This window comes from Pyrenophora tritici-repentis, chromosome 1 (assembly GCF_003171515.1).
Source record: "Pyrenophora tritici-repentis strain M4 chromosome 1, whole genome shotgun sequence".
Lineage (NCBI taxonomy): Eukaryota > Fungi > Ascomycota > Dothideomycetes > Pleosporales > Pleosporaceae > Pyrenophora > Pyrenophora tritici-repentis.
This window is the reverse complement of record NC_089390.1, coordinates 6,019,146-6,046,654: the sequence shown is the minus strand read 5'-3', so window position 1 is coordinate 6,046,654 and position 27,509 is coordinate 6,019,146. Positions and strand designations below refer to the sequence as shown.

The 27,509-nt window shown below is 50.8% G+C and overlaps 12 protein-coding genes across 12 annotated transcripts; 6 read left to right on the top strand and 6 right to left on the bottom strand.

Annotated features, from left to right (window-relative positions):
* Positions 1-1,043: 1,043 nt before the first annotated feature.
* Positions 1,044-2,186, bottom strand: PtrM4_023670 (ApbA, Ketopantoate reductase; the record flags this gene model as incomplete). The annotated part of the gene is made up of 3 exons (XM_001932137.2): positions 1,044-1,211; positions 1,258-1,925; positions 1,991-2,186. The coding sequence occupies 3 exons, from the start codon at positions 2,184-2,186 to the stop codon at positions 1,044-1,046; spliced, it is 1,032 nt and encodes a 343-aa protein (XP_001932172.2).
* Positions 2,187-2,643: 457 nt separating this feature from the next.
* PtrM4_023660 (60S ribosomal protein eL42) lies at positions 2,644-4,370 on the bottom strand (the record flags this gene model as incomplete). The annotated part of the gene is made up of 6 exons (XM_001932136.2): positions 2,644-2,718; positions 2,768-2,833; positions 2,884-2,984; positions 3,035-3,110; positions 3,614-3,713; positions 4,000-4,370. The coding sequence occupies 6 exons, from the start codon at positions 4,368-4,370 to the stop codon at positions 2,644-2,646; spliced, it is 789 nt and encodes a 262-aa protein (XP_001932171.2).
* Positions 4,371-4,622: 252 nt separating this feature from the next.
* PtrM4_023650 (uncharacterized protein) lies at positions 4,623-4,736 on the bottom strand (the record flags this gene model as incomplete). Its single annotated transcript, XM_066103583.1, has 1 exon — positions 4,623-4,736. The coding sequence occupies one exon, from the start codon at positions 4,734-4,736 to the stop codon at positions 4,623-4,625; it is 114 nt and encodes a 37-aa protein (XP_065965785.1).
* A 1,605-nt stretch (positions 4,737-6,341) lies between these two features.
* PtrM4_023640 (uncharacterized protein) lies at positions 6,342-6,509 on the top strand (the record flags this gene model as incomplete). The annotated part of the gene is made up of 1 exon (XM_066103582.1): positions 6,342-6,509. The coding sequence occupies one exon, from the start codon at positions 6,342-6,344 to the stop codon at positions 6,507-6,509; it is 168 nt and encodes a 55-aa protein (XP_065965784.1).
* A 1,632-nt stretch (positions 6,510-8,141) lies between these two features.
* PtrM4_023630 (uncharacterized protein) lies at positions 8,142-9,080 on the top strand (the record flags this gene model as incomplete). Its single annotated transcript, XM_001932133.1, has 4 exons — positions 8,142-8,193; positions 8,242-8,325; positions 8,381-8,720; positions 8,774-9,080. 4 exons carry the CDS (start codon positions 8,142-8,144, stop codon positions 9,078-9,080), a joined length of 783 nt encoding a protein of 260 aa, XP_001932168.1.
* A 2,047-nt stretch (positions 9,081-11,127) lies between these two features.
* PtrM4_023620 (uncharacterized protein) lies at positions 11,128-11,309 on the top strand (the record flags this gene model as incomplete). The annotated part of the gene is made up of 2 exons (XM_066103581.1): positions 11,128-11,220; positions 11,274-11,309. 2 exons carry the CDS (start codon positions 11,128-11,130, stop codon positions 11,307-11,309), a joined length of 129 nt encoding a protein of 42 aa, XP_065965783.1.
* A 642-nt stretch (positions 11,310-11,951) lies between these two features.
* PtrM4_023610 (UBN2 multi-domain protein) lies at positions 11,952-13,694 on the top strand (the record flags this gene model as incomplete). Its single annotated transcript, XM_066103580.1, has 1 exon — positions 11,952-13,694. The coding sequence occupies one exon, from the start codon at positions 11,952-11,954 to the stop codon at positions 13,692-13,694; it is 1,743 nt and encodes a 580-aa protein (XP_065965782.1).
* Positions 13,695-13,915: 221 nt separating this feature from the next.
* On the top strand, positions 13,916-16,447 carry PtrM4_023600 (Dimer-Tnp-hAT domain containing protein; the record flags this gene model as incomplete). Its single annotated transcript, XM_066103579.1, has 1 exon — positions 13,916-16,447. The coding sequence occupies one exon, from the start codon at positions 13,916-13,918 to the stop codon at positions 16,445-16,447; it is 2,532 nt and encodes an 843-aa protein (XP_065965781.1).
* Positions 16,448-16,729: 282 nt separating this feature from the next.
* Positions 16,730-19,653, top strand: PtrM4_023590 (uncharacterized protein; the record flags this gene model as incomplete). Its single annotated transcript, XM_066103578.1, has 2 exons — positions 16,730-16,879; positions 16,900-19,653. 2 exons carry the CDS (start codon positions 16,730-16,732, stop codon positions 19,651-19,653), a joined length of 2,904 nt encoding a protein of 967 aa, XP_065965780.1.
* A 541-nt stretch (positions 19,654-20,194) lies between these two features.
* PtrM4_023580 (Patatin) lies at positions 20,195-22,272 on the bottom strand (the record flags this gene model as incomplete). The annotated part of the gene is made up of 3 exons (XM_066103577.1): positions 20,195-20,209; positions 20,314-21,158; positions 21,267-22,272. 3 exons carry the CDS (start codon positions 22,270-22,272, stop codon positions 20,195-20,197), a joined length of 1,866 nt encoding a protein of 621 aa, XP_065965779.1.
* A 1,213-nt stretch (positions 22,273-23,485) lies between these two features.
* PtrM4_023570 (Tymo-45kd-70kd multi-domain protein) lies at positions 23,486-24,487 on the bottom strand (the record flags this gene model as incomplete). The annotated part of the gene is made up of 1 exon (XM_001932130.2): positions 23,486-24,487. The coding sequence occupies one exon, from the start codon at positions 24,485-24,487 to the stop codon at positions 23,486-23,488; it is 1,002 nt and encodes a 333-aa protein (XP_001932165.2).
* Positions 24,488-25,687: 1,200 nt separating this feature from the next.
* Positions 25,688-27,504, bottom strand: PtrM4_023560 (Inp1 multi-domain protein; the record flags this gene model as incomplete). The annotated part of the gene is made up of 2 exons (XM_001932129.2): positions 25,688-27,171; positions 27,228-27,504. The coding sequence occupies 2 exons, from the start codon at positions 27,502-27,504 to the stop codon at positions 25,688-25,690; spliced, it is 1,761 nt and encodes a 586-aa protein (XP_001932164.2).
* Positions 27,505-27,509: the final 5 nt, after the last annotated feature.

The following is a 27,509-nucleotide window of genomic DNA, read 5'->3' as shown; positions in this document are numbered from 1 at the left end:
GAGCGAGTGTTGGATGCGTATATGTGATTAAAAGCACACTTGAAGAGTCGGTGAGTCTGATTCTTCGTCGGCTGAGGTTGTCTGACTGCCCAGATGCGTGGCTTTCAGTGAACTTCCAAGGTTGCCGTGATACCAAGTAGCTGAGCGAATCGTGGCTGAGTGGATTCCAAGCCCTAGGCGCATGCGCTTTGAAGCGCTCAAAGATGGTTATATTGGGTAGGCTTCTGGAATAGAAGCATGCGACGCGGGAAAGAGTCACAAGAAAGATAGCAGCTAGCAAACGTTCACGTGGATTAGTTTAAGAAGATTCCTGACTCTGGTAGCTTTGCGGCACCCACCAGCTGGTTCACAGCAGCGTCATTCGTCATTCGCCAAGCATGACCTAAGCCGAACGGCTGCACCGCCACCATGGCCCTGGTCAGCAACAGCTCGGTGCGCATCAAAACTTGGTTCATCCCAGCTTCGCACGCCCCTCGATGCCCAAATCCTCCCGTATCCTACCGGTTTTCTTCGGTGATAGATCATCAGCCCCTGCAGCGGCAGCGTGTTGACCCGCTTTGCCATCAGGAACTCCCCTCCACTGTTACTAGACGAACCCATGACCGCCCAATCACGACCCCTACAACGCTGCTTCGGATGGTCATGCTTCCTGAACATCTCGCTCTCTCCGAACAAATAGCGATGTGGGCCGCGTTGTGATCGCGATACGAGCGAGACTCGGCATTGTCTTATTTGACTTCTATTCGACTGCTGTGTGGCTTATCCAAGGACATATACTGTAGACCTCATATCAGAACACACGCCCACTCGATGCCGCTAGGATTGTACATGCAATATTAATGGACTTATGACGCGGGGAAAGACATTATGTTAATGTGAGCAAATCTTTATATAGTCATGGGGACGCGACAGCAGAGAATGGACCAGCAGCGTTGTAAACATGTACAACTTTTAGTACTACGGAATGAGGATGCAGTCTACTTCTACAATTGACCAAGCTGCTGTTAGTGGTAGTAAGCTCAGCAGTATGTATTTGATGAGTATCACGACTTCGCCATCGGCACAGTAACAAGCCCTCTCGCCTCCTTAGTCCGCCATTGTATAGCCTTAGAGAGCTGATACAATACCTCGAGGGTCGGCATTGGAACACCAGCATTCTTGCCCTCTTTCAAAGGCTCACCCAACAGGTTTTCGAACTCGATAAAGTTGCCCTGAAATCGTCAGTCGTAGATCAGCGACACTGTCAAGCAAACGTACCTTCTCTAGATCTTGCTGCATACTCGGCTTCAAGTAGCTCTCCAAGGGGTCAACATGGATCGTCTCTTCGACCACACCCTCCGTGAGCTCCACACCACAAACTGCTTTTGCTGCTGCGACAATCTCTCGCATCGCAGGCCTGACCAAGCCGTCCAACGCTCCGTCAGCGAGTCGTAGGCGTCCATCATCCAGACCTGTAATGGCACAAATCGGGTTCAGACAGGCATTGAACACGAGCTTCTTCCAGCGATCATGTAGAACGTTTGGTGAATACTGGCAGTTGGTCTTCCCACCTTTACTATAAATTTCAACAAACTCCTCTGCTCTTCGTTCTGGTACAGCGGGATTGATGTTTGATGTAGGGAAGGCACCGACGAGCAGCCTATCCGCTTCATCTTGTACGATGTGGCCAGGCAAAGATTCCTCGCTACCAATCATCGAGATACCAGAGAGGATCGGGATGGTGGGATGCGGGCGCAAGAAAGGCTTTTCAATGTTCAATCCGTTTTGTAAGAGAAGAAGAGTAGTTTTGTTGCTGTTCTTGGGCAGTGCTGGTGTGATAAGATCGACTGCTGTTGGCGAAACATCGGGAACATTCTTGGTGCACAAGACGACGTAGTCGTATGGTTCAAGGTTTTCTTCGATGAGGTTGGGAACAGTGTTGCGAACTTGATCATGTTAACTTATCCAACTCTTGCGGGACTGGGAAGACGGTCGATAGGGTCCAACATACCAACACTAGGTCTCCAACCATTCAGGTTGCCATGGTCGCAACTCTTGATCGTGTAACCTTCATCTTTGACGACATTATAGTTGGACCGTAGTACGACAGTAACTGTTGCAAGTCCACCAACCTCGAGATTGACTGCTGCAATTGCACCGACTGCGCCGCCACCAACGATGAGAACAGTCTTTTTGTTTTCAGCCATCGTGTAGAGCTCGGGATGAATAATCGTATAAACTTACATTGAAGAAGTAGCGCTGGGCTTCGTTGATATACCGAGGACGCGACACGTTAGTGGGGGTGGAGGGGTCGCCGTTACTCTCGCAGATGACTCCGTCTAACACCGACCTCGGGAGCCGCGTCGGTTGTACCTGCTGTATCTGGACAATTTCACGTGGAACAGATTGATGGTATCACTAATTTGAAATAAGAATTTTGTTTTGCGGTCCCTTCAATCGAGCTCCATTTGATGCATATGTAGGTTACAGTCCGTAAATTCGTGGCTGGTGACCTTGTGTCGCCAAATCTTCCGCCTCACACGTCTTCATTCGTGTCGCGCTCATGGTTGATGCATTGCTTGATTCGAAGGAAGAGCCGTCCATTCCATCCGCCCGAAGACTACGCCGAGAGCCCAGCAAAAGAGATAGAAAGAAGGTGCACGCTTAGAAGACGAGAGCAGCACCCTTGGTCTTCTTGTCACCACCAAGCTCGAAGTGCTTGCATCGCTTGAGGGCGAGCTGTATGCGGATTAGCATTTTGCAGTAGAATAAAGGCGATGAAGTTTACCTGAGCCTTTGTCTTGCATGCGGTGCACTCTAAGCGGAGCACGACCTTCTTGGTGGTCTTCGCCCTCTATACGTTTGTTAGTATATATTCCGTAGGCTGGATGCGGGCAATCGTACCTTGTGGAAGACGGGCTTGGTCTGACCTCCGTAACCGGACTGCTTGCGATCATAACGACGCTTTCCCTGGGCGAAAAGCGAGGCCTTTCCTGCCTTGTATTCTGCAAAGTCTCAGTATACCAGTAGAGGAAAGCGAAAGCGGACCACTAACGGGTGACCTTGTGCTGGGTGTGCTTCTTGCAGTCCTTGCCCTTGCAGTAGGTTCGGCGGGTCTTGGGAACGTTGACCTGAGATTAGTCAGTATCAATATCCTGGTAGTATTTCCATTCCTTCATGACGCTTAACAGTTGCGACACCAGCGAGCGATATTAATGTGTCGGACTAAAGCGAAGGCTTCAATTATGGGGCGAGGCGATCGAACGAGACACCCGACTGACGAGGATTCCGGCTGTTTCTAGGCGATTGTAGGCAGATGTGGACGAGGTTGTTCGTGATGTAGCGCGGTATTGATGAGCGCGACATTTCGTGCTTTGCCGGTCATCGTCTCTTTCCAGCTCAAAGACACCCCCGATATCACCTTATAATTGTCGTATAATGCAAGACGTTTTTGGGATACCCCCTACACAGAATATGTACCCCTTCTAAGCTCATCGTCTGTGTAAAGCGCTGTCGGGTGTAGAGTCGTCGGGTCGGGTGTTCGTCATCGTCATCGGACAGCCGTAGATTCGCTCTCTCGTGTCGCAGGTGTCGCATCTTTCGCAGAAAAGGTTGCAACAAATAATTTACTCACCATTTTGACGGTATTTGCTCTGTGGTTAGTAGGAGCGAAAGGTTGGCGGTGTTGCTGGAGTTGTTTGGTCGCTGGGCCGATATTGCTAGCGTTGTGTGGGCTTCGGCTAGGTTAGTAAGCCGATACTCATGCGCCACCCACTAGCCACCGCCAAGACGTTATGATCACAGTAATGTATTCCAGCAGTCGAGTCGAAGTGGCTCGGTCAGAGGCATTTGCATAGAATAAGATAAAATAGTCATCATGGTATCATGCAAGGTATTAAAACTTCAAATCCCCACCCGCTCGTTACACCCAATGATGCTCGCCATTCATGAAGCTAGTCCATACAGCAGAAGATACCTGCAAATCGTGAAAGCTAATAAATCGGGCGTCCCTCTTCCCACTTCTTCACTTCTTTTGCAACCCTATTTCCAGAAGGAGGGCTGCTGCCTGTACCAAGACTAAAGCGGCCACTCTCGCGCCTGCCATCTTCCAGTCGTTTCACGGGACCTATCCATTCCCACATGCGAGCAACATCCCCGGTGGCTGTTGTACGGACACCTGCACGGATATTACTGTTTCGTTCGACCTTCGCCTGAACCCTTGTCCATAACCTCTGTCGTCGGGAGGCGTTGAACTCGGTGCGTAGGACGTCATCACGTAGCTGTGTCATGCTGATACCCTTTTCTGCGCCAGGCTCCAAAAAGCTCAGTGCAGCTTGATCTTGAAGCCTGTCATACGCATCGGCTGCAAGCTGCGCCGCGCGAGCTTCCATGGATTTGTTGTGGGTGTATGAGTATTTGCCATACAAACTAAGGAAAGCAAATAAAAATGCACCTATAATTTTGAGAAGATGTCGTTCAAAAGACTGTCGGAGGTATCTTCGGGTACTGCAGACGAGGGAGAGCTTGGCGAGAGAGGTTGATGCGAGTCGCCGTCCACTGGTTGTTCTGTGTCCAAGGAAGAGTGACTGATTAGTACAATTCCACGTCAGATATATCGCGTAATGGATTGGAAAGGAGAACACTCACCCATTGGTAGTTTCGACAACTTCCTCCCGCATAAGTACCTCGGGAAAGGCTCTGTCCCAGAGCTCACTGAACTCCTGATCCGTCAGGCTCTTGCTTTTCCGAGAAGCCATGTCTTGTTTCAGGTCTTTTTCGCTCACTTCTGGGCTTTCTACTAGATTCCCTTGCGCGTCTGGCTCACCACACTCGTACTGGGCTTTGCGTTTCCGTAGTACCTCCACTGCTTTGTTGGCTATACCATTGACTTTGCGCGTCTTTTCGCTATCAGGCTCGCATGTCGGTGGGAGAGGGACCAGGCCACCGAGCGATAGTGGATGATCCTTCTCGATGAAATCAGGGTCACACTTTATCTTTAGTCCTCGGTAGCATTGCGCATGTGGCGGACACGGCTCGCAGTGCGGGAGTATTTGGCCAGCCCAGCTTGGAATGTCTACGCCAGCTAGTGCTGTAGCATCGCGCCCAACGCCACAGAATCCAACGTCGATTTTTTCTTGCCGCCAGACACCAGCAAAGACTGTAACCGCAGTAAGAAGAATGGTCCCAGCCCCTGCCTTGATCCTGCCAGTAGCCTTGGCTTTCTGCCGCCGTCTGCGGGGAGGGAGGATATCCACTTCTCCTGACTTTGCGCGCTCGCGCACTAGGTCCAGCTGTTCTTCTGGGGTGAATTCTTCGCCTGCATCTACAATATCTTCCTCCTCGTCCTCCTCCTGCTTCACACGCGGGTCTGCCACGTCGAATGTCCGACGCGTAGGTACGCTAATACCCTCGTCTAGCTGCTGGCTGCTGGGCTGGTATGTCTGCCGGCGGTGGGCGTCGCTCCTGCGCCTCTCGCGTCCGTAGCCTGTTGTCCGCCTACGCCGGTCACGTGCGGTAGTATCTGGTACTGCGGGCGAAGAGGCTCCCGTCTGGAATACATTCTCCTGGGTAAAGGGACTAGCCGCGTCATTGCGATGCCACGCCACTGGGTCGGGCGAAGGCTCTTTTACGGCAGGCGTGACGCTCTTGCGCGTGCGTCTAGCTGCAGGCCGTTCGTCCACGTCGGGCTCGAGAGCTCTACTATGTTTGGCGGGTACCGCGCGAGAGGGCGTCTTGGCGCGTGGTGCAGGCACATCTACGTCCTCCGTCCCGCCACGCGTTGTTCTCCGCGATATCCGTCTCGTCGCTGGTGTAGGAGCCACGAGGGTTTCGTCTTCGGTTTCGTCGGTATCCGCAGTGCTGGCTGAACTGGAGGGGACGTCCACGATACCCCGCGTCGATCGCTTGGTTTGTGCCAGCATCCTTTGTACTTTTGATTTTTGAGGCAGAACAGCATCTATAAAGAGACCGACCAGAAATGCCTTCTTTGCTGAGGATGGATAGGTTACTCCATGCCGAAGTAGAATGCTCCGTAGTTCTGGAACTGTGATCTTGTTCGGATCAACACCGTCCTCGTAGTACCAGTATTCTCCGCGCGCATCAGCCATGTCGTCGGAACCGTGATGTTATCGCCGTGTCGATCTAATTTTGTCGTGTATAGGTTTGGCGACAGCGATGGTGTTGTTGCAAGGCGTGTGACACTTCTGGGCTGGCTCGAATGATTGGGAGGTGAAGTTGGGAAGTCTGTGTCGCTTGTTTGTGATGTCACCAAGGCAACAATCACCGGCGGACCCGCTTTAATCTCTTTCAAGTTATAATAGCACCGAACGCCACGTTGACCCAAAGCATCGTCGCACACCACAATGGACCAAAGAAACATGACGCATCCGGCGTGCACTCTGCGTTTCTTTATCTTTGTGCTCAACACCAAGCATGCAAGAGATTTATTATTCGAGAACAATACACCAGCCAGAAAGATCTACGGTTTCATCCAGTCAACAAGACCAAAGCCTTCAGGCTCACAACACTGATGTCGATCAGGCCACTCGAATCACATGTCTCAACTATTGAACGACGTTTTCATCACATTGTTGCTGTAAGGCTTCTGATACTTCTAAAGCAAGATTACTTGAGCGTGATACGTAGACTACCTAGGTAGCAATCATTGATATTCATCTTTGTTGTGCCCCGTACCCTATCGATATAATACTAAACGAGCTAGATCTGACATATACCTTCTCACTTCTCCAATTATCACATCGCCCGAATCCCCTTTACATGCCCTTGTCCATCCAATTATAAAGCACTGGTACTTAGTGAGGTATGGCGTCCTGAGTCTTGGCCGCATCTAGTCACCAGCAGTTTATCACGTCGGGTTCTTTCTTCCTCCATTCCTTTAACAACTTTGATACCAGCGAATGAATACCACTGAATTACTCGATCCCTTCTCGCGTTGGCTTTACAGGCGACCAGAGATGGTGTATGGGCTCACCTTGTAGCAGATCTGAATACGCGGCTGCTAACAAAAAGGCTTTAGCCAGCCCATTTCCGCCCATGTTGAGATAGATAATAGTGTACTGGTAGGCAGTCGAGAGGCCGTACTCGACCTTGATGTGCGGGAGCATCTTACAGACATTCGCGAGTCGAACCATGTCTATCAACGAGCTGGTCATGGGGAGGTGAGCTTCGCGCCACTCATCCTCATTTTCAGATGTAAGGGAGAGAATAGCGGAGTAGTGAACGGCTATCTTGAGCAAACCCTGCTGCTGTCAGTTGAGGGATGTAGAACCCACTTTGATGCTCAACTGGAGTTATTGGAAACTTTCAGTAATAAAATCTCCGGCCTGCAGCTTTATCTGGCAATTGCTCTTGGTGATTCCATTAGATTGGGTTAGCGAAAGTCTTGGTCTCTTGATGAGCTCTGGCACCACGATAGTTTGGCGTTGGCAAAGTGTAAGATTACAGTGGTGCCAGTGCAGATTCGGTGGTCGCGCACTGCATTTCTTTCCCTACTGTATGTCACTACTATTAAAACCAAAATTGCCCAGCCAGACATTCAATTCTACTGCTTTCGTATCCGAGATCGCGAAAACTCGTAATGTGCGTTCCCAAAGCTCATTCATCAAGCTTCGTGATCTAATCCCGAAGAGGTAAGCGCCGCTTTAATGTAGTTTAATCTCCAGGGCTTCACCAGCATGTCATCAACATCAATTCGTCTATACACACACGCTTTCCCCCATTTCTATGGTGTAATTAGATCGCCGGTATTGAGCCATGTGCCGTTATCCCCGCAACGAATTCCGGGTCGTCGCTTTGGTATTTTGAGTTGCGAGGGAAATGCAAAGTACCCCGGACCGTGCGGCCGCCACTAGTCGCACATCACCACCGGAAATGCCACCGGCTACATATATATTAATTGAGGAGAATGGTCACGTTGCACGTATTTAGTAGGTACACGAGAACGAGGACACCCCGTAGTTGTTTCCTGGATATTGATGTGCAGAGCTCCGAACATGGATCGGTGCTTCGCCTGGATTCTCGGCTCGATGTCTTTAGAGTGTGGCTTGAGAACGGCCTTTATATAGCCTAGTAAATGTCTGCTATTTCAATCGCAAGCAACAAGCTTTTGCTCCACAGATACCTGTATCTTCTTTACCACCAAGATGTTTGGACAGACTACTATTATCGGTGCGCTCATCAGCGCCGTCTCCGCGGGTTTGTTTACTCACATCGAGCAGTTTGAGTATCGCTAACATGATCTAGGTACTATCCTGTGGGACGGTCGCTTCAATGACATGACTTCAAGCGCAGACTTGGACAAGTGGTCGTGGGCAAATCAAGTTGGCAGTAAGCCCGCGTTTTCATTGCACTAGGGAATTTTGAACCTGACGGTATTTCCTAGACTACCAATACTACATCCACGGATCAGGTGCCACCTCCAAATACGTCAATCTGTCGCCAAATTACAAGAACCCCGGAGATACCGGCAGCAAGCAAGGTGCCAGGATCACCATCGACAGCACAGCCAAGTGGAACAGCGACATGTGGAGGACAGAGCTGATTCCCCAGACCAAGGCTGCTATCAACCAAGGAACAGTCTACTACCACTACTCCATCAAGAGGTCTTCCACCAACGTCCCAAGTGCGACCAACGAGCACCAAATCTGCTTCTTCGAGAGCCACTTCACCGAGCTCAAGTACGGCTGGATCAGCGGAGAATCCGGCACAAGCAACACCAACCTGTAAGCAAAAAGTTCACACAACACATCCGAAAATTTGCTAATTCCTATCACAGGCAGTGGATGGTCAGCGGACAGAGTAAGTGGAAGACTGAGCTCAAGGCCGACGAATGGCATAACGTCGTATACGAGATCAACTTTTCTTCCAAGCAAGTCAGCTTCTGGCATTCGACCGGCAACAACACGCTCGTCAAGACTGCAGGACCTTTCTCCACTAGCACATCTTCCAACGGTGCTGATTGGCATCTTGGTGTTCTTCGTCTGCCCCGCCAGGGTAACGATGGCAGTGGCGCTGAGGACTGGTACTTTAGCGGTGTTTACGTTGAGAGTGGCTCGCTTACTACTTCAGTGGCTAGTCCTTGAATGAAAAATATTGTGTTACATCTTACAATTTGTGGAGAAATTAGTGTTTGAGTTTATTGTTATGTATATAGTTTACCATGGTGTTCGCCCGTTGCACTGCGGGACTTCTCGCTGACTCGTATTCCCGTGCGCGCGACTGGTATACGCCTTACCCAAGCCAACTCATTAAGAATGCAAGTGCTCCATAAACTCTATCCAAAATCTGTTCTCATCAATCAGCACTCGTTTTTTTCATTCCTCCTTTGTTTAATCTTGTAGGGGTTTCCGCCTAAGCCAAGCACCTATTCCGGCAAGTATTGTCGACACAACAATGATAGCTCCGTATCCTAATATTAGGAGACTAAGCCTAACGCTTTTCGTCATTCCAACCAGAAAGCTCACCAACATCAATCCCCAAGTTAAGAAACAGAAAATTAGACCAACAGATTTGATGAAAGGGTAAATCTGTTTACGAAATAGGGCATTATCCTTTGCCTTTACCTGCAAGTACTTGGATCGTGCATACAATAGTGATAAGAAAGAGAACCCCATTACCATAGTGCCGAGTAGAATGATTACGCCAAAAAAGTCGTATAGCAATAATTGGAGATCTGCAACGCGGGTTTGCATACTGAGTAGACCAGTGGCCAGGGAAGCGGGAGGAATCCACTGGCCAGAAGACCCAGTTTCCACACGTTTAGTGGCTCTTTAAACCCACACAGCAGCTCGGTCAAGCGGAGATGACTCTCCAGTCGAGCACAAAGTTTGTTTGAGGTTCTAATCAAGTCTGAGCATATCGCGCGCGTTTCGGTGGCGAGATAACTAAAATCCGACTGGACTGCGAAATCTATATCGAATAGCTCGAGCAAATCTTTTGTAGCTGAAGTGAGATCCAACACACAGTTTTGGAGTTGTTCGTAGAAACAAGCATCGCTTCTAGCGTCCTGGAGGGAGGACAGGTGTATCGAATGACGGCGTGGATCCGTGTCAATATCTCGCCATGGTGCTATTGTAATGTACAGAACTACCTAAAAGCGTATAGGGTATCAAAAAGACAAAAAAGCCGATACCATCCTCAACGCCATGGTGCATACGAGAATTGAACGCTATCGACGAAATTTGATAGCTGAACAAGGCTACACTGACGGAAATGAGGGGCAGCAGTTCTATCGGAGTGTGAATAGGGTTGGTTTTCCCTGGTAAACCATGGAGAGGGTTCGACGCAAGTTGTGTCATGAAAGATGCACAAACTTTACCAAGGTGTAGACGGATGTCCTCTTGGGCGGGGCGAGCATGGGCGAGCATGGGCGACGCCTTCATCACCCAAACGATCGTCAAGAAATTAGGGCGGATTTACCAGCTCAGAATTGTTCGAAACAAAGACTAGAAATGATTAGTGAACAGTTTCTATGTTTTTGTATTACTTACATGAGATACACCCACGATTGTCTTGGAAAGCACGAACTGATTTCGAGAAGCGCATCAGATAACTCGAGAACTCGGAAGGGGAACGTGGTGGAAAGTAGCTTTTTAGATCATACAATCTCGAGAGCCAAGCTGCTGAGCCGTTGGGGTGAAGCCATTGTGACCCCAGGCTGGTGAAGGAAGATGAACTCAGATGTGTGCTCCGACCATCAAATATCCACAGATCCTAGTTTTCATTCATTGGTATTGGTATCTGTCGGCCATAGGGCTTATCCCTTGGCTCCTCCTTGGGCAACCAGGCAGCCACCCATTTACCCGCTAGTACCTTTACGGCCTAGCTCCTTCACTCCCTCTTCCTACTGCGTATATAGACCTCTTTCCCATACAGCTCTAATACAACATGATTCTGATGAAGGTGGAGAAACGTGCGTCAACTTGTTGTATTGGAGCTACGGGAGAAGGGAGAATATCTATGGTGCGCGCACGGAGCAGCTGACTAATCAGTGCCTGGCCAATCAGAGCACGGGAAGCCTGATTCACCGTGAATACTAGTGAAGGCTCTCACCGCGTCTCGACAAAAACACCTACCACGTTACCATACCAACCGCAAACGGCTACCACACTCTCCACCTTCAATCCTACCATGAAGCTCATCGCCATCGGATTATGTCTTCTAGGCATCATCTCCCGAGTCACCGCTGAATACGTAATAGGCATGGACCCCGGTATTGGCGATGTAAGACCCGCGCACCTAACGACAATTACCTACGCTAATCCGTACTTCTTTAGATCTGCAGTGAAAATCCTAAGAACTGCAAGTTGTAAGGGGCTATAGTTAAGGGCTAATACGTGTGGGGTTTTTAGGCCGAACCTGTTAAGAATATGTTAGGTTCAGTCCAGGTCGGCGAGGTGAGGTTCGTGGAGTAAGCCCGAGCAGAAGGACCGACGCGGAATGATGATCTGTCATGTACGTCCTAAGATCATCATAACAACAAGTAGATAGAACAATAGCTCTTAGTGAAGTTCAATCCAATACAGGGTTACCTTTCGTACCTCTACTCGGTCGCCTATGGTAGTCATACCACCAGAGGAGACCTTGTTCTAACAGGTTATGAGCCCGGTTGCCTAACCCAACGTTATTGTTTTCAAACACCTACCCGAGTCACGAAGGACTCAGATTCAAGAAGGAATCAAAACATCCACCCAAGTCACGAAGGACTTAGATTCAAGAAGGAATCAGAAAAGAAAAGAAGTCGTGTACAACGCGGTTAACACGCAATCACACTTAAATACACCGTCTCTACACCCGAGAACCGATAACGACTGCACCGCCCGCAGAATATCACCCGGATCGCCCGGATCGCCCGCATCGCCTGTATCGCCCGCATCGCCCGCATCACCTACACTCTTAGCATCATACCACGTACCTTGCTCGCATAATAGTCTCACCAACTCAAAACACACAAGATGGCTGTAGAGAAGGAAGAATGGAAGATTCCCCAACTTACAGCTGAAAACCACGATACTTGGTTCCGCCGAAACAAGGTCAAGCTTAAGGGGAAGAAAGTCTTCTATGTCTGCGAGAAAAACCTGGTACAGCACTGCCAAATAGCAATAGCCGGTGAACTAACGGAGGCTATGGAAGAGTTGGAAATTGCTGAAGCAGACAAGCATACTAAGATCCGCGTCAACATTGAAAAAAGAGACAAGTACCTAGAAGATGAAGCCACTGCAATCGATCTCTTGTTTCGGTCGCTTACTGAAGATGACCAAGCCCTTATTGACGAATACGACACTGCCTTCCAGTTCTGGGCCTACCTACAAAAGAAGTACACCCAAACTGACGCCACAACCGCCAACATTTACATGACCAGAATTCAAACGTTCACATTCAATCCTGGGAACACAATTGTTGGATCATGGGAAAAGCTAAAGGAATACCGACGCAAACTCGTAGCAGCAGACGCTGACACCAACGGAGCTTACAAGGACTCTGCACTACTACTCGTTCTTATTAGATCACTCCCGAAAGAATTTAAGACTACGATTGACACCTTAAACGCCCAACTTAACCTTACGGTTGAACAGAAACTTAAGTTTCTGGAAGAGAAGGAGGTTCGAGACCAGCAAGACGCCGACGAAAAAGCTCTCCCAGCATTCCGGAAGACGGAGAAGTATGTTCCGCCTTACAAGCGCCGAAATCACAAGAGCTCACCACTATCGTCTGACTCCGAATCTGGTACTAAGTTTATGGTCCAATGCTTCCTTTGTGACGGAGCCCATGGCGTACGAGACTGTCCAAGACGTGAGAGAGCTCGAAAGCTCCTTAAGGAATACGACGCTAAGAAATCATCTAAGCCGCCTATTAAGACACTCAAGCAAAGGAATTCTCACAAAAAGACTGGCAAAGCATATGGAGCCGAAGAAGTCAATTCAGAGTCAGATGAATTATCCGAGACCTCAGACTCTGAACCCGAGGAAATTGAGACATGCCGTCTCTCAAAAGACATTGTCGGTAAGGCCTCTCCATCTACTTGGGCTGCCGACACTGGCGCCTCCTCCCACATGTCTGACCAACCCTCATTGTTTAGACGAATGATCAAGATCAAGCGAAGACTAGTTCGGGTTGGAGGGGGAGAATTATATGCAGACTGGAAAGGAGAAGCTCAAGTGGTGTGTAAAGACGGATCGTCGACATGGTTGTCAGAAGTACTGCTTGTACCTAACCTTGGAGTCAATTTGTTATCAGGGAGAAGAATTTGCGCAGCAGGCCTGAAGGGTCGTTTCAATTCACACGTACTATGCTTCAAACTAGGAAAGGAGATCATTATTAAAGCAACTATGGACGACGGCCTCTACGTAGTGTCACACATTGCCGATGGATACCACGAGACAGCATTCCTAGGCACGGAACCCCATACACCAGTTAAGAGCGAGCTTAAGGTTAATGAAAAGGAGAGATACCTGCTGTATCACAGACGTTTCGCACACCTAGGACCTACCATACTTGTCAACGAGCGAGCCGGCTCGCTCAGCTCGCTCGGCTTGGACGTTTTGACCAAGCCGAATGAGCTGAGCGCGCAGTGCGCGCTTGCAAGCCGAGCGAGCTTAGGGATAGGCGCTCGCTCAGTCAGCTTGCTTAGCTTGGTTGGATGGGGCGGTTGGAAACTTGGGGCTGAAGGACTTGGTGGAGGGGCAATCTCACGATGATTTTTAGGTGTAGTGCGTAAGTTCGAAACCTAGTTATAACCTAAAATACACTCTTTTTTGCTATATTTCTAGCAAATAAGCTACTAAATTTCCGGCTAACGGCCTGGCAACAATATTCTCCTTCTGCGACACTTCACTTACTACTTATCACCCACCACACTCACCTATACTCCATCAACGCGTCTCTATTTGCAGCTATTATCTACCTCGCCGTTGCTATAATGCCAGCAAAAAGAACACGCGTTAATGCTCTAGAAATCGCGACAACTTCGAAGCGCCCTAGAGTCGCAGCGCGTCATCGCGGGACTGCCAGCCAACCTGTGCTAGTCGATACTCGGCCATTCTCACCATCTCCACCTCCTCCACCGCTGTCGCCGCGTCAAGCTCTCGTCGCCGCGCCACAAGCACCAAATTTTGAAGCGACCCTCCGAGAGTCGCGCGCCGAAGAGACAATCATCCCACCACCTGAGGGCAGCGAGCATGCCACTGTTGCAGCTTCAGGAGCAGCTAGCGAGGCTGTCGACGAGGGTTTCGTATGGGTAGAGGACAAATACGACGGCTTTAATTGGAGTCGCTACCCAAAGCACTGCAAGCCGCCCACATCACTTTCGAACCGAGCAAGCTGGGTATACAGCCATAGCTATCGCATCGCCTTGCGCAGCAACGTCGCAAAAGTCACGTGGATCTGCCACTATTGCTATAAGCACAAGTTCACTACTGTTGGCCGTGGCATACATGACGTCTCGCAGTCTCCATCAGCGCCAGCACGTCATCTCGGAGAAGACAAGAAAGGTCATGGCTTGAAGCCTCCAAGTAAGCGCACTACCGTCGCTCCTCGGAAAGAAACTCTCCTCGAACGCGCCCTTCAGAAGGGCTGCTCTCAGGCTGTTGCCAACGAGCTTACCAACTTCAATATACAAGAGTTTAGGCTTGCGGCCGTCACCTGGCTCGTCGAAAACAACCTCCCACTCTCACAATTCGAATCATCGTCTTTTCGCAATATGATACAATTAGCTAGCGTAGAGGCAGAACGAGCCCTGTGGGCATCTCATAACAGCGTCTCACGATACGTTATACGCCTGTACAACTACCTGTTACCAAAGGTTGTCGCAAGCCTTTCAGAATCAATGAGCAAAGTCCATATAAGCTTTGACGGATGGACGACAAAAGGTGGCAAGCGCGGTTACTTAGGTATCGTCGCCCACTACGTTGATAGCTCTGGCGAGCTCAGGGACTTGCCTATTGCGCTCCCACAACTGACAGGTGCCCACACCGGCGAGGCCATGGCTGAGGTCGTGATGGCAATATTCAAGCAGTTCGAAATCACTGTGGGCAAGCTCGGTTACTTCGTCCTCGACAACGCACATAACAACAACACCACGATCAACACTCTCGCCTTGCAGATGGGCTTCAGCGCTACCGAGCGTCGCCTTCGCTGCGGTCCTCATACGCTTAATCTCATTGGCCAGATGCTACTCTGGGGTGAGGAGAAAGAGTCCTACGACAACGAGGAGACTGAGCGCGTGAACGAAGCTGAGAACATGGCTACTTGGCGAGGCGATGGACCATTAGGAGTGCTTCTCGCGGTTATCAACTACATCAAAACACCACAACAGTACGCTCTTTTTGAGAAGTATCAGAAGCTCGCTATTAGGGACCAGCCTGTCAACGCGCCAACAGAACAGCACAAAATCAAGGAGCCCGTCAAGCCAGTTGTTACTCGCTGGAACTCTTACGTTTCGTGTTTTGAGCGCGCTGTTGAGTTGCAATTAGCGGTTAATGGGTACGCCAACTACCATATTCAGAAGATTGAAACTGAAGACGCGTACGCCCGAAGTCGTAACAACAAGCTGCCTGCAGCGCCGGATTGGATGAGGTCTGATGGGATCAATGCCCATGACTGGCAGGTGATTGCTGAGTATATTGATGTGCTCAGGCCACTGAAACAAGCTACAAAACGGCTTGAAGGCCGCGGCAAAAGCGGTGCTTTTGGAGCAATCGCTGAGGTTATTCCAGTATTTGAATACTTACTTGGAGTCTATGAGGACCGCTTGCAAAGCTATGAAGACGTCATTCACGATGAGCATACAGAGTCACCCGAAGACCACCTTGCTATCAACCTCCGCGCTGCCCTAGTTAAAGCCCGCGAGTACTACAACAAGCTCGACCTCTCGCCAGCTTACTATGCTGCTACAATCCTTCATCCTCGCTACAAAAGCTACCTTGACGCAGCGTGGGCGGATAAGCCTGATTGGCTAGAGAGCAGCAACCGCAAGTTTCAACATTTGTGGGCGGAGTACAAAAGCTTACCGAAGCTGCGCTTACGCCCCAAAGTCAGGCACAATGATATAGACGACGCTATCAACAGCTTTATTGAGCCTGCAGGGCTTACGGAGAACGAGGAGGATGAATATGAGGCTTGGAAACGCAGCGAACCGATCGCTAGCGAGGGCGTCGACCCTATAAAATACTGGGTAGGACTCCGCGATCGCTACCCCAGCCTTAGCAAATTTGCTATCGACATGCTATCAATCCCAGGCTCAAGCTGTGAGTGTGAGCGCTTATTCAGCGAGCTGGGTGACCTCCTCGAGCCCCGTCGGCGCAGCATTTCTCCGCAACTTCTAGCAGCAATACAGTGCGATCGACGATGGATAAGAGCTGGATTTGGCAGTGGTGAGGTGCCTGTAAAGGAGGCTATCAGCGATGAGGAGATGGACGCGAAATACGGTGTACATAAGTGGGATATTAGCTGAGAAACTCAACACCAAGGTTTCTATATAACTTTCCTAATCGGGACTGAGCCCATCAAGCCGAGCGAGCTGACAGCCCTGTTTCAGCCAATCCGAGCGAGCCGAGCGAGCTGCTGGCCTCCGCTCAATTGGCTGAGCAAGCCAATTGGCTGAGCTCGCTCAGCTTGCTCATTGACATCTGTGGGACCTACAAAGATTGCCAAACTCCACGAAGTTACAACTCTCCAGAAGAAGATTCAAGTTCCAGAGAAGATTGAAATCTGCGAAGTGTGTTCCCTGACAAAGATGAAGAACAGCATCCCTAAGCAGCTAAGAGAGCACAAGGCCACGAAGCTAGCCTTAGTACAGTTTGACATTGCTGGACCCTTTCCAACATCTCTACGAGGAAACAGGTGGTTCCTCCAAATTATTGATAGCTACACGCGGAAAAACTGGGTTATCCGCTGAAGAAAAAGGGAGACGCACAACGGGAACTCCGAATCTGGAAGACCTTTGTAGAACATCAAACTGGCGAGAAAGTCAAAGCTGCTGGAACCGACAATGCACCAGAACTTCTACAGCAAGCTGAGGAATGGAGAGTTACACAAGGCGTGGAAATTCAGCCTACAACAATTGCTTCCTCACACCAGAATGGACCAGCCGAGCGAAACATCCAAACTGCTGAAGCTGATATGAGAGCAATGTTGAAAGACGCTGGTTTACCAATTGAGTTTTGGGATGAAGCTGTCGAAGCAGACGCATACCTACGCAACCGTACAAACACAGGACCTATGATCAATGGAAAGCAAGTCAGTCCTGAAGAGGCATTCACAGGAACGAAACCATCCATTGACCACATCCGTGTATGGGGGAGCAAATGCTATTCGTACATCAACCCTAAAACGATTCCAGCAGACCAACGACATGACAAGCTCGTGGACCGTGGCAGAATTGGAGTATTTATGGGATATTCTGAGACAACAAATAAGCAGTTCAAGTTCTATTCGCCAGAGCTTGGATACACCTCAAGGACAAGCCGATTGTCAGTGGACGAATACACCCCTGGAGGGAAAGTTGAACTACGACTGCGAAACATACCAGCTGGACCACAAGGAACGCAGAATACGATGCCAGACCGAAAACCAAGAGGAAGACCTAGGAAGGATCTAGAATTATCTCCTGCCGAACGAATGGAACCAACTCCTACCGAACGAATGGAACCATCTCCTGCAGAACCAATGGAACCATCTCCTACCGAACCAATGGAACCATCTCCTGCAGAACCAATAGAACCAGTTTCCGAGAACCTAATGGAACCATCTTCGGCAGAGCTAACTCATGAACCAGTGAAGCGTCACAGAGGAAGACCAAGGAGGCTAACTACTATTCCTCCTACTGCACCATCTGATGAGCGGGTTCCTAATCTTGTGAACGAAGAGGGGCCCGAAGAACCGTGTACCCAGTCTGTACGAGAAAAGGAGATTCCACGATACTTCACTAGACAAGCCAAACGGAAGAGGTCTAACGAAGAGATTGTTGAGGACGAGAGATTTAGCAAGATCGTTAAAGCTATGCTAGCCCAAGTTGGCCTTACAGAAGAGCAAACACGACTATCTGAGAAGGCTTTCGCAGCAACCGAGATCGCAGGAATCCAGATCCCCCAGACACACGAGCAAGCTATCAACGACCCAAAGTATGGAAAGCAATGGAAAGCAGCAATACTTGAAGAGATAATCGCGTTAATAGAGAATCGAACCTGGGAGGAAGTTCCAAAGCCAAAAGACGCGAACATGGTTGATTCAAAGTGGGTTTTTACAGTCAAAACGAATCTCGACGGGACTGTTGAGAGGTTTAAGGCACGCCTTGTGGCAAGAGGTTTTACGCAAGCACACGGAACAGACTACAACGAGACTTTTGCCCCGACAGTCCGCATGGACACCTTACGTCTGTTTATGGCCACTGTCGCAGCGGAAAACCTGGAATGTTTCCACTTTGACATTAAGAATGCATTCACAGAGTCGCACTTGAAGGAAGAGATCTTTCTTAAGCAACCCCAAGGAGTAGAAGTCAAAAAAGGATACGTCCTTAGAGTTCTCCGCAGCTTATACGGACTCAAACAGGCTGCTCGCGACTGGAACTTGTTGATAAAGAAAGAACTTCTGGCATGGGGATTCGTACAAAGCCTCGCAGACCCGTGCATGTTTATCCACAAAGAAAAACAACTCCGTATCCTCGTCTACGTTGATGACATTGCTGCTGCTGCAAAAGATCGAGCTCAAATTGATTGGTTCTACGAGAAGCTTTCTGGAAGATTCAACACCAAGAACCTGGGGGAGATTCATAAGATCCTTGGAGTACGAGTTACGCGAGACAGAAAGCGCCGCACAATCTACCTCGATCAAGAGCAGTACCTACACGCAGTACTTGACAAGTTTGGAATGTCTAGCAAACAACACAGAGACAAGAAGATTCCATCTGCAGATTACACTTCATTTAGGCCAGCCACTGACAACGACACCCGAATCGACATCACTGAATACCAGCAAGTGATAGGGAGCCTTATGTTTGCTATGGTTCTTACACGTCCAGACATTGCATTCACCCTCGGAAAGCTAAGCCAATACATGAGCGATCCAGCAGAACACCATGGCCATGCGTTGAAGAACCTGCTACGATATCTAAGGTCGACAGTGACATTGAAGCTACGCTACGGACCAGGGGGAGTACACTCGCAATTTGTCATCTACTCTGATGCTGACTGGGCAAGCGACATGGTAGACCGAAAGAGCGTTTCAGGGAGCACTGCAATGTTCTACGGAGGTCCAATATCATGGTCTAGCAAGAAGCAACGGTCTGTTGCAACGTCAAGCTGCGAATCTGAATACATCGCACTATCAACATGCTGCAAGCAAGGCCAGTGGATTGCTCAAATGTTTAGAGATCTTGGGTTCCCAAAGTACATTGGAAAAGACACCAACAAGGTCCAGATGCTAGGAGACAACCAGGGTGCCATTGCACTTACAAAGAACCCTCACCTTCACGAAAGATCAAAGCACATCGACGTCTGTTATCATTTTATCCGAGACCTAGCAGAACAAGGCAAACTCGATGTGGCCTACGTTCCAACTGCAGACATGGTGGCTGATGGAATGACAAAGCCATTGCAGCGAGTCGCATTCGAGAGATTCAAGAACCAATTAGGAGTTGTCCTTGGACCGGACCTGCCCTGAGGGGGAGTGTTAAGAATATGTTAGGTTCAGTCCAGGTCGGCGAGGTGAGGTTCGTGGAGTAAGCCCGAGCAGAAGGACCGACGCGGAATGATGATCTGTCATGTACGTCCTAAGATCATCATAACAACAAGTAGATAGAACAATAGCTCTTAGTGAAGTTCAATCCAATACAGGGTTACCTTTCGTACCTCTACTCGGTCGCCTATGGTAGTCATACCACCAGAGGAGACCTTGTTCTAACAGAACCTTTATTTTGTGTTTTGCCGCTGTCTAAAACTGCACAAAAGCACGATGTGGCGCGTTCGGCAAGCGTAGACATTATGTGTGATAGGAGTATAGCTTAGGGCGAAGATTAGGGGCAATGTAAGGATGTTGTTAAGAAGGATGCAATTTACATGTCGTGCCTGCCTGCCTGCCCGTCTGTTTACTATATTTCCGTACCCAGAACGCCCAATGCTAAACCCACAGAAACATGGAATCATACACAAAGCCCAACCTATCTCATCTCTATACCCCCCTCTCAACCATCGTCTCTCACCCCTCAAGTCACGGAGCCCTCGGACTCCCCACCCTCCCCACCTCCCCAAACACCGGCTCCAACCTCACACCTCCAAAACTCCACCCACCCACAAACACCCCCTCCTCAAATTTCTTACTAACAATAAACCCCAACGAACCATCCAGTCCCACATCAACGGGTACATCACCCTCGACCTCCATCCACCCCTTCCCTTTACCCTCTGCATACCTCTTGCCTCCAACCCTCACCCTTACGGCATCAGGATGCAACAGCACCGACCCGACATCCGGTGTAATCTTAACATCGACAAACCGTTTTATAAAAGTACGTGCATCAAACGGTTTACCCACGCTAAAGACAACGTCTTTGGGGTTTGCAGTGCCGGCGGAAAGCTCGTGGAAAGCAACGATAAACTGGACTTTATATTTGCCCTGCGGAATCCCCGTTTTGATAGTGCGGAGACAGACGTTGTCCGCGCGAACGCATTGATATACAGTCGCCTCTTCGCGCCGACCATCATGGTCCAAGTCCTCCGCCACAGGGTAAACTTTCTTCAACCGACCCGTTGTCGCATCGATAGCGAGGCCGCCTTCACCCGACGGCGACGTGGTGCGGAACGCAGACATGCGGGGAACATCGTCAAGCAACGGTGCGATACCCAGCGGCAGTCCCGTTTTGAAATCGACTTGTTGGAGGGAAAACGACGAGTCGAGGAGGCCGTGACCGGTGATGCCGAGGCGGAAATGTGTGGCGCCGATTTCGAAGCGAGGGGGTAGGGCGGAGAGTTTGGCCATGCGTTCGCCAAAGTCGCGGGCGAGTCGAATTTGGAGAGTGTCGGACATATATTGTTCGGTTAAAGAGGCCATTTCGTCTTCTTTCATCCATTGCTCGAGGCTGACGTCGGCGAGGCCACGGTCTACGTCGAAGCGGTAGTAGCGGGTGTCTGAGTTGTTGTACATGCGCTTCATTTCGTTGTCGACGCGAGCTGTGGAGGTTGCCATGCCGGTGAGGGCGCTGGCGATGGAGATGTCGGTGCCGAGGCCGAAGGGGAGCCAGGATGCCATTTTCTTGACGCTGGGGATGCTTTGGAGACCGGTGCCGACAGAAACTATGACGCCGATTGAGCGGCCTTCCCAGAGCGCTTTGGCGGCGTAGTCGACTTCTGCGCACGGGTTGTTGAAGCCGACGCCGCCGTCGAGGTAGGTGACTTTGGGGGTGCCGAATTGCATTTCTTCGAAGAATGTGGGGGCTGCTGAAGTGGCGCGGAGTGCTTCCCAAATTCGGGTTGTTCGGTCGTTGGGATCATATGTAGATAGAATCCTGGGGAGTCCGAGGGCGTTCTTGAGTGATGTGAGTACGAAACCCCGGCAGCCCTTTGCATTCGCTTTTCGGTGCACTGATTGACGGTGATGAAGTTTCCAAGTAGACCTACGCTCCGGTGCCTTGATGGTAGGATGGAATGGGCTATCACTGTACAATGTCGAAGGAGCCTTTGAGCTGTCGATGCTATCCGCTGGACCCGATTCCAGTGAGTATTGCGAGTTTTTCATCGTATTCACTGGACTTTCTGTCACCATCATCTCAGGCAGAGCATCAGCCCAGATGCTGTCTCTGGGCAAATCGTTCGCATCATCCACCTCTTCAAACAGTGCTTCATCCCACATGAGTTCGTCAGGGTCAAAATTCAAGTCCTTGAGCGCTGTCTTGATAGCGTTGGCCAGAACAACACCGGAGAATCGACTCGCTCCTGTAGGTATTTTCATTCCAAATGCTTTGAAAGACCTGTCATGCTTGAATATCTGCTCGGCCAGCTTGCTGTACACATCTATACACTGCTTGCAGTCGAGCCGTAACCGCGAGAGCATAATGGCTATGATGCCGCCTGTTGATGTGCCACCAATAAGATCGAAGTAGTCACATGGTTTCAGCGGCTCGTGATTGTTCATAGCTCTTCTCCCTAGTCTCTTCTCTTCCAAAGCTATATTCTCCATGAGGGTTTGCAGCACAAGCAGCGACGACAAGCCGCGTACACCCCCTCCATCCAGTGACAGCAGGCGCAGCGGCGCATTTGGATTTCTTTCCGAGTTTGAAGGCTCCATGCTGTTGTTTCCCAGATGGGCGAGATTTTTTGGTGTTGTATGTGATTTCGTAGTTGTAAATAGCGTAGTCTAGCCGGCTTCGTGGGTGACTTGGGGTGTAGGTCGCGTGGTGAAAGTTGCGGGAATCAAATCACGTCCACCTCCTCCCACTCATATACATCAACAGTCACGGGGCCTCCCCTAAAGTTACTTATTGCAGTGGCGATTCGTTGTGAGTCAGGTGCGAGTCCTCTTGTATCGATGTTGCCTACCAGGCTGCGCGATCCACAAAAAAAGCAGCAGATGGAACCGGGTGCCGATGACGTCCAGGACTTGGATCTACAAAGTGACCTCGCGGCCACAAAGCCGGGACCGGCATGCTATAAATCTTCTGCAGCACACCCCACACATGCAGCGCGGTGTGCTGTACTTGAAGCTTTTGGGGCCATAATATTACGCGCCTGCTTAGCTTGGTAAGGCTAGTTGGGTCCACCTTCTCACAAGATAGGCAACGCGCTGCGCCACGACGGCTATGCGGCGCAGGCGCCCTACATATAGCACAAATAATGTTCCGTATACGCCAGAGGATGACAGTTAGTCGCAGCCATTTGCCCAATAGAGCAGTCTGGAATACCGAAAAGTTGGTAGTGGTCGAGTACCGGGGATAAGGCAGTCTGTGTCCCGGCTAATGGCTAATCGTTAGCCGTGTGCCGTGTGACTGCGCCTCGACCTGTATCGATGATGTAGGTCAGCAGGCAGCGGGGCTGATATAAGCTTTGCATGAACGCCCAAAGGAGGCTCTGCGGAGGCCATGTGCCTCCACCGATGGTTGTGACACGTCCACAGAAGAAGTAGAAACAACATAAGGCGCAAAGGCCCTGTGATCGATTAGATTACATGTGTAAAATCTTGCTACCGTATAGTGAGGTGAAAGAGCCGATGCGAAGCGCTAAAATATTCAAACCCTGGGTATTATAATCGACTACCATAACACCGTAGATATCTCCCATTCCCAGTCGTTGTAATCATAAATCATAAGGTTGTGCTTGCAGATGTGATCTGCATTGATCACCTGTGTACGGTCAGGAACCGAGTACACGTGGTGTGCGCAGTGAAGACTAACAAGTCTCTCTTCTAGTGTCTTCTTCTGGGTATCGTGTGCCGTCTTAATCTCTATGGCAATATCGTGGCAAAAATGGCGCGGTCATGGCCGGACTTCAAAGGCTGCCGAGACTTAGTTCGTGAATGCTTCGAAACCTGTCCATGCCAGGTAGGCTGAGGTGCGCTGACCGTATACTCGCTCAAGACATGCGTCCGACTCTTTGGCGCGAAGAGTCCTCAGCGTCTCGAATCGCGGGCTATCCTTCCTCCTCAACTTGTTTCTGGGGATGTAGACTGGGGAAGGCGACGTCTTGAAGTTCCACGTGGTTGCGGTGAAGTAGCACACCTGTGGTTGGGTGCCGGACTTTGGGGTACTGGGCGGCGACGTGGCAGGCGTTGAGGGTGTCGATGCAGAAAAGCTGGCAGAGTCTGCTGTGGAGAAGACAGAGGGTGTTGGCGATGAAACTGCGGAGCTAGTGTGAGAGATGGCAGGCGATAGAACGATTGGAGATACGGGCTGCATGGGCGCGATGTGGGCAGCCCCTCCGGATTGGCGCAAACTGCCTTTACCAGAAAGTGGAGACGGTCTTTTTGGAGCAGTAGGAACGCTGGACGCTCGTGCCGGGAAAGAGCGTCGCTTGCTGGTGTTCGAGTCCTTGGATGACAAGTCGGCTGGTGACGTGTGTTTCGTGGGCGCGAAGTGGGTCGGACCGGTTGAGTGTGCATCCTCTCTGCGCGACAAGGGCGAGGGCTTTCTTTCGGCGGCAGCGGCGCGAGAAATCCTCGATGGCAGCGTGTTCCTCCTACTGAACAGAGGTGAGGGGCTTTTGACAATGTCTGCGTTGAATTGAAATGGCTCGGATGGTCGCACAGGTAGCGATGGTCGTGTTGCGCGCGACGGTAGACTGTTGCTTCTGCTGAACAACGGCTTGGGGACCAGTTCACCAGCGGGGGCGGCGGCCGGCGCTCTGAACTGGAACATTGGCTGGCCCACCATTTCCATCTCAGGCTTTGAGGGCGTCACAGGAAGAGATTTCCGGTACTGGTAGAACTCGCGGTATGGGTGGCGTCGGGGTACGGGCGGGGTTTTGCAGAGCGTCAACGTCTCGTCCATCAAGACGTCAAGGTCGGCCATCTTTCTTTTCATAATAAAAGGCGTGCAGTCGTAAGCAGATGCCAGGCCTGGCGCAGCGAAGCCAAGGTGGTTGCGTAAGTGCGTATGTATGTGGGAGCGGGGAAGCGAGACGGGTGTCCAAGCCCTGACACGAAGATGAGAGTAGGGAATATTAAGCAGCGAGAAGTGGGATCGTTGCGATCACCCGCCTCCTCCAGAAACTTATTAGTCGGTGTCGTCCTTGTTGACGTGCGTTCGCACGCGAGGAAGGCCTAGGCGTCATTGGCTCCAGGGCCGGCGCTGAACTTGCGGTAAAGCCTGGTGGGCGCGGTCCAAGTTTGCCAGCGTGGCTGGGCCCCATAACCCTGCATTGTCATTTTACCTGACCCACGATAGAGGCCATCATTTAGCACTTGTTCGCCTGTATTCTGTTCAGGTGAGAGGGTGCATATGTAGACATGATGTGCGTTTCTCGCCTTGGCGCTGATGGGCTGGGTGCAATGGGATGAGCAGGCGTCGTGTGCAGCTGTGAAGACACCCTCAAGACTCGTCACGTTGGCTCGTCATCGCGACTCGTCATCGCGGATCGTGACAAGCTTGCCCAGTCGTGCTGCTTGTTGTGCTTGGGAAGAGGCGGCCAACCATAGCACGGGACTGAGTCGGGAGCTAACGTGCGGCACCGTTTGCCCTTGCCTCTACGCTGCACCTCGATCAAGTTTGCATCGCTCTTCCAGCACCAGCCCAGTATGTCATGCAGCCTAGATGCATCGAGCAAAGTGAGTGATGCCAGGGCGTTGGCCTTGACGTCGTACAGAAAGGACTTGGAATGCCAGTTGCAACCCTTTCGCGGCAGAAGCAACTGCTGAGTCGTGTCACCACACTCTTCTCTAGCCTAAAGTTGGCCTGGGGTTGGGGGTTTCAGCTCGCCCGTAAGGTTGTTGCTCCAAGCAAAGACGGTGTGTAAATGTGTAAAAGGTGTATACTCTTCATCCGAACTCTGCACACCACCCACGTCTATAATATACTACACACCCTGTAAGAAATTAATTACATGTCATACCATATTACAATCGTGTAGTTCGCCAAGAGAAAAAAGCCTCCATCGTGGACCAAGAAAAAAGCATGCCTTGCGCCTTCCATGCAGCCATAAAAGATACTAGCACTTGGTATCATCGTGCATATGCAACAGTAGGAAAAGCAGCCCCCTACAGTTCAACGCCCCTAGTCAAGCTCACCCGAAAAGGTCCGCCGGCGAAGCGCTGCGTCTCTAATGTTGCCGAGTGGAATCCCAAAGTCATCCTCTTCAGCCCAGTCAGCTTCATCATCCGACTCCCATGAACACGGGATCTTTTCAGCTCGACGCATGCGGTAATTGCTGAAGCCAAAACCATTGGAGATGCTCGTAGCGATGCGCAGCATGATAGAGACGAGGTGTGCGGGCGGTCCGAGAACGATTTCGCACGTCTTACGCACCAATGCGTTTGTAAAGTCGCGTCCAGGGTGTTGTTTGGGCGGGCAGAACAGGTTGTGCGCGTGAGGCATGGGTGAGAAGGCTCGTCGCTGCGACGCTCCTGTGAGTCTCTTCATCCGGATCGAATCAGGAGGTGTGGCGAGATCCAAGCTGGCACGCTCAAAGCTGTCATCATCCGAGTCGTTGATAAGCGGTGGTGTTGAGGGGGCTGAAGATGGCCGTACATTGATCGAGGGAGTTGAGCTCGAATAGTATGGCATTGTGGGTGTCACTGGAGCGGAAGGTCCGGTGCCCTCGGTCGAGGGAGCGCGGACAGTAATCTCTGACATGTCACGGCGATGGATTGAACGTCCCCTTGGCTCGTCTTGTTCCTTTGAAAAGGCGGCTGCCCAAGGGTTCACGAGATCACCTTCTGCATCAAGGAACTTGGGTGATGGACTTCTTGGCGTGACAGTGTCCAAGGAGTAGAAGGAGTCGGCGCTTGAGGCCAGACTGACGGCATCAGAAACTTGGCGCTCAAGCACCGGCTTCTCGACTTCGCTGCGTTGTGGTTGTGGTTCCGTTGGGGACTCGACTATACGCTTCATGGCAGACACTGACCCTGTCCTGTGTGTCCTCACCGGTGCTGTGACAGAGCGCTGGCCGAAGATGCTCGCGCGTTCGGCCACTGACGGTCGGCGAGGGAGAGCAGTTGATGCGAGTGACCTGGGTAGGTCTCTCACAAAGGGAGTCTCGGGAGCCTCGGGTACGGCCTCGCTGCTATCAGTAATGACGCTCGACCGATCGTCCTCGTCGTTGGAAGAAGTCACACTAGACGCCGAGCGTTCAGTACCAGAGGTCGAAGGTCTTGAGCCGTATTGCTGTGGTACCCAGGTCTTATCCATTACCCACTTCTTCGCCTGCCCCGAGGGCTTCCTCTTTACTACTCTCCGCGGTGGACTCTTCGGACGCTCCAGCTCTTCCGCGACGAAGCCTCTAGCAAACGGGCACTGAGTCCTCTCATACTGCATCACCTGCGACAAGACCAACTTGAACTGTTCAATCTTCTCCCTGTCCTCATCCGTCTCGAAGGGGAGCTCCATCCGATAGTACGAGTCTTGCCGCACGCGCAGTACAAATACCGACTGGTTATCGACACACCAGATCTGGCTGCGAGGGAAGATTGTGTGGAGGAGGTTGCCGCTGTTGAGGAAGGAGACGTTGGAGGCTGTCACGCGATAGATGCGTAAGACACCTGTGCAGACGTTAATAAGCGGATTGACATGACATGTCCTACATGGGACGACATACCGACTGCGAGGGTGCGCTCCGTGGGTGTCTTCCATTGTATCGGATGCGACGTGTCACCCGATCGGCTAGGTGAGAGTCGGCGGGCGGGACCAGCTGTTGTGAAGGAGACGATCTTGGAGTTTGAACACACAAACAGCGTTTCGATTCCGTCTACGCTGTTTGAGGGCGGAGGGACAGATGTGGGCCTCTTTGCCTTTGCGGGGAGGGTGAAGCTGCGTCTGACACTGGTAGCCGGCGCGTGCTCGGGATGTTGCTGTGATGAAGCCGGCGTCGACATGATGG